The sequence below is a fragment of the Saccostrea cucullata genome, unplaced genomic scaffold (assembly GCF_032062105.1).
Source record: "Saccostrea cucullata isolate Sc308-1 unplaced genomic scaffold, CSIRO_AGI_Scuc_v1 ctg396, whole genome shotgun sequence".
Taxonomy (NCBI): Eukaryota; Metazoa; Mollusca; class Bivalvia; order Ostreida; family Ostreidae; genus Saccostrea; species Saccostrea cuccullata.
The window spans coordinates 565,001-567,307 of record NW_026933195.1 but is presented as its reverse complement, the minus strand read 5'-3'; the positions used below and the strand labels follow the sequence as shown (position 1 = coordinate 567,307).

Sequence of the window (2,307 nt, the reverse complement as noted above, 5' to 3'; positions counted from 1 at the left end):
CAAACCCTCCTCAATGGAATGTAATAGATTTTTTTAAAAAAATTTTCAGATATCCTTGAAAGTTTTATAATTATTTAAGACAAACCTCTTGAAGCAAACAACAGAAATTGAAGTTTAATCTGATAATAACTTAACTCCTACTTTCTTAAGTAATCATAAGATAATTGAACTCAAACCTATTTCATCTCTTATCTTTAATATCTATTAATTGGTTTTAACAGGGCTAAGGAACTATATTCTTATAGATGCTATGCCTATATGGCGGTGTGTGCATGAGTTGTATAAGACATAGCATATATAAGAATAAAACTAACTGAACTTCTTTAATTTAGTTTTTAAAAAAATCTTGAACGATGCAACTATTTAACGGAAAATTCTGTCGCCTCTTACGACAAGCCTCTAATAGGCCAGGAACCTATTCTCTAAGCCCCCGATCCACCAGGGGGTTTAACCAATCAAAAAGGACCAAGGGAACTAAACAAACCTAACTCTATCCCAAACCCTCCCTCAATGGAATGTAATAGATTTTAAATTTTAAAAAATCCAGAAATCTTTTAAAGATTTATAATTATTTAAGAAAAACCTCTTTAAGCAAACAACTTAAATTTGAATTGAAACGAACTTCTGTAAGCAAACAACTCAAATTTGAATTAAATCTTATATTAACTTAAATCGTACCTACTTTAGTAAACTATTAATATTTATCAACCGATTTGAACCGACTTAACTGCGCTGAACTGTGGACATCCCTGGCAGAATATACTGCCAACCAATACATACAGCTACTAGATGAAATATCTCCTGTCCTAGAAGTCCTCCTTCCTGAGGTCTGGAACATTCCTCCTGGGAGGTCAGTATCCAGTTCAGAACAGGCCTGACTTCCTGGAGAACCACCACTGGGGGCGGCTGTGTGGGAGGAAACTTAATAAACCTGTGATCCGTACCTTCACTTTCCAGCTGGAACACCTCAGGTTCCCCAAGTCTTCCATCTGCAGTAGTGGTACGCTGCTGGACAGAGCTCTGGTGCCATGGTAGGGTGGGCTCAATGTCCAGGATGATGACCACTGGGAGTGGTGCTGGGGGCAGTGCTGGGGGAAAAGGGTCAGGATCACAAGGTACATCAATCTCTCATCTCCTAAAAAAAAATGAAAACTATACAGTGGAAGAGAAGATTTATAAAGAATTTATGCATTTTCACTATATGATCTTTAAAGCTTCACCCTGTCTCTTTGAAAAATACAGAATAAATATCTCATGAAAATAATGCATCTAAAAAAATTTCATTTAAAGTAATTGAATTTCAGTTGAAGATTTATGGCAGATCCTTAAACATATTTTCTCAAATACTTGCTGATAATAACATATGAAAACTATGATACCTCTGTCTGTCGTGTGCATTGCCCTCAACTCCTCCTGGGAAACAGCTGGTGGACAAGCTGGCAGGAGAAACTCATCAGCAACAGCTGATAGGCAGTATGGCATGAGGAACTCAGCGGGCTCCACACCAGGGACAGGGAATCCTCCTCGGGGAAAGCGGGCTCCAAACCAGGGACAGCGGACTTCTCCTCATGGACAGCGGGCTCCAAACCAGGGACAGCGGACTCCTCCTCAGGGACAGCGGGCTCCAAACCAGGGACAGCGTGCTTCAAACCACGGACAGCTGACTCCAAACCAGGGACAGCGTGCTCCTCACCACGGACAGCGGACTCCAAACCAGGGACAACGGACTCCAAACCAGGGACAGCAGGCTCCAAACCAGGGACAGTGGGCTTCAAACCACTGACAGCGGGCTCCAAACCAGGGACTGCGGGCTCCAAACCACGGACAGTGGACTCCAAACCAGGGACAGCGGGCTCCAAACCAGGGACAACGGACTCCAAACCAGGGACAGCAGGCTCCAAACCAGGGACAACGGACTCCAAACCAGGGACAGCGGGCTCCTCACCAGGGACAGCAGACTCCAAACCAGGGACAGCGGACTCCTCCTCAGGGACAGCAGGCTCCAAACCACGGACAGCAGGCTCCAAACCAGGGACAGCGGGCTCCAAACCAGGGACAAAGGACTCCAAACCAGGGACAGCAGATTCCTCACCAGGGACAACGGACTCCAAACCACGGACAGCGGACTCCTCACCAGGGACAGTGGGCTCCAAACCAGGGACAGCAGGCTCCAAACCAGGGACAACGGACTCCAAACCAGGGACAGCGGGCTCCTCACCAGGGACAGCAGACTCCAAACCAGGGACAGCGGACTCCTCCTCAGGGACGGCAGGCTCCAAACCACGGACAGTGGGCTCCAAACCAGGG

The 2,307-nt window shown here is 45.9% G+C and overlaps 1 protein-coding gene across 1 annotated transcript in view; it reads left to right on the top strand.

Annotated features, from left to right (window-relative positions):
- The first annotated feature begins 1,480 nt into the window (after positions 1-1,480).
- The window catches only part of LOC134237617 (mucin-19-like), a 2,547-nt gene continuing 1,720 nt past the window's right edge, over positions 1,481-2,307 (top strand). The window contains exons 1-2 of the mRNA XM_062719744.1: positions 1,481-1,640; positions 1,703-2,307. The exon at positions 1,703-2,307 is cut by the window's right edge and continues 948 nt beyond it. Coding sequence (XP_062575728.1) covers positions 1,481-1,640; positions 1,703-2,307 — 765 coding nt within the window. The remainder of the gene's footprint in view (positions 1,641-1,702) is intronic.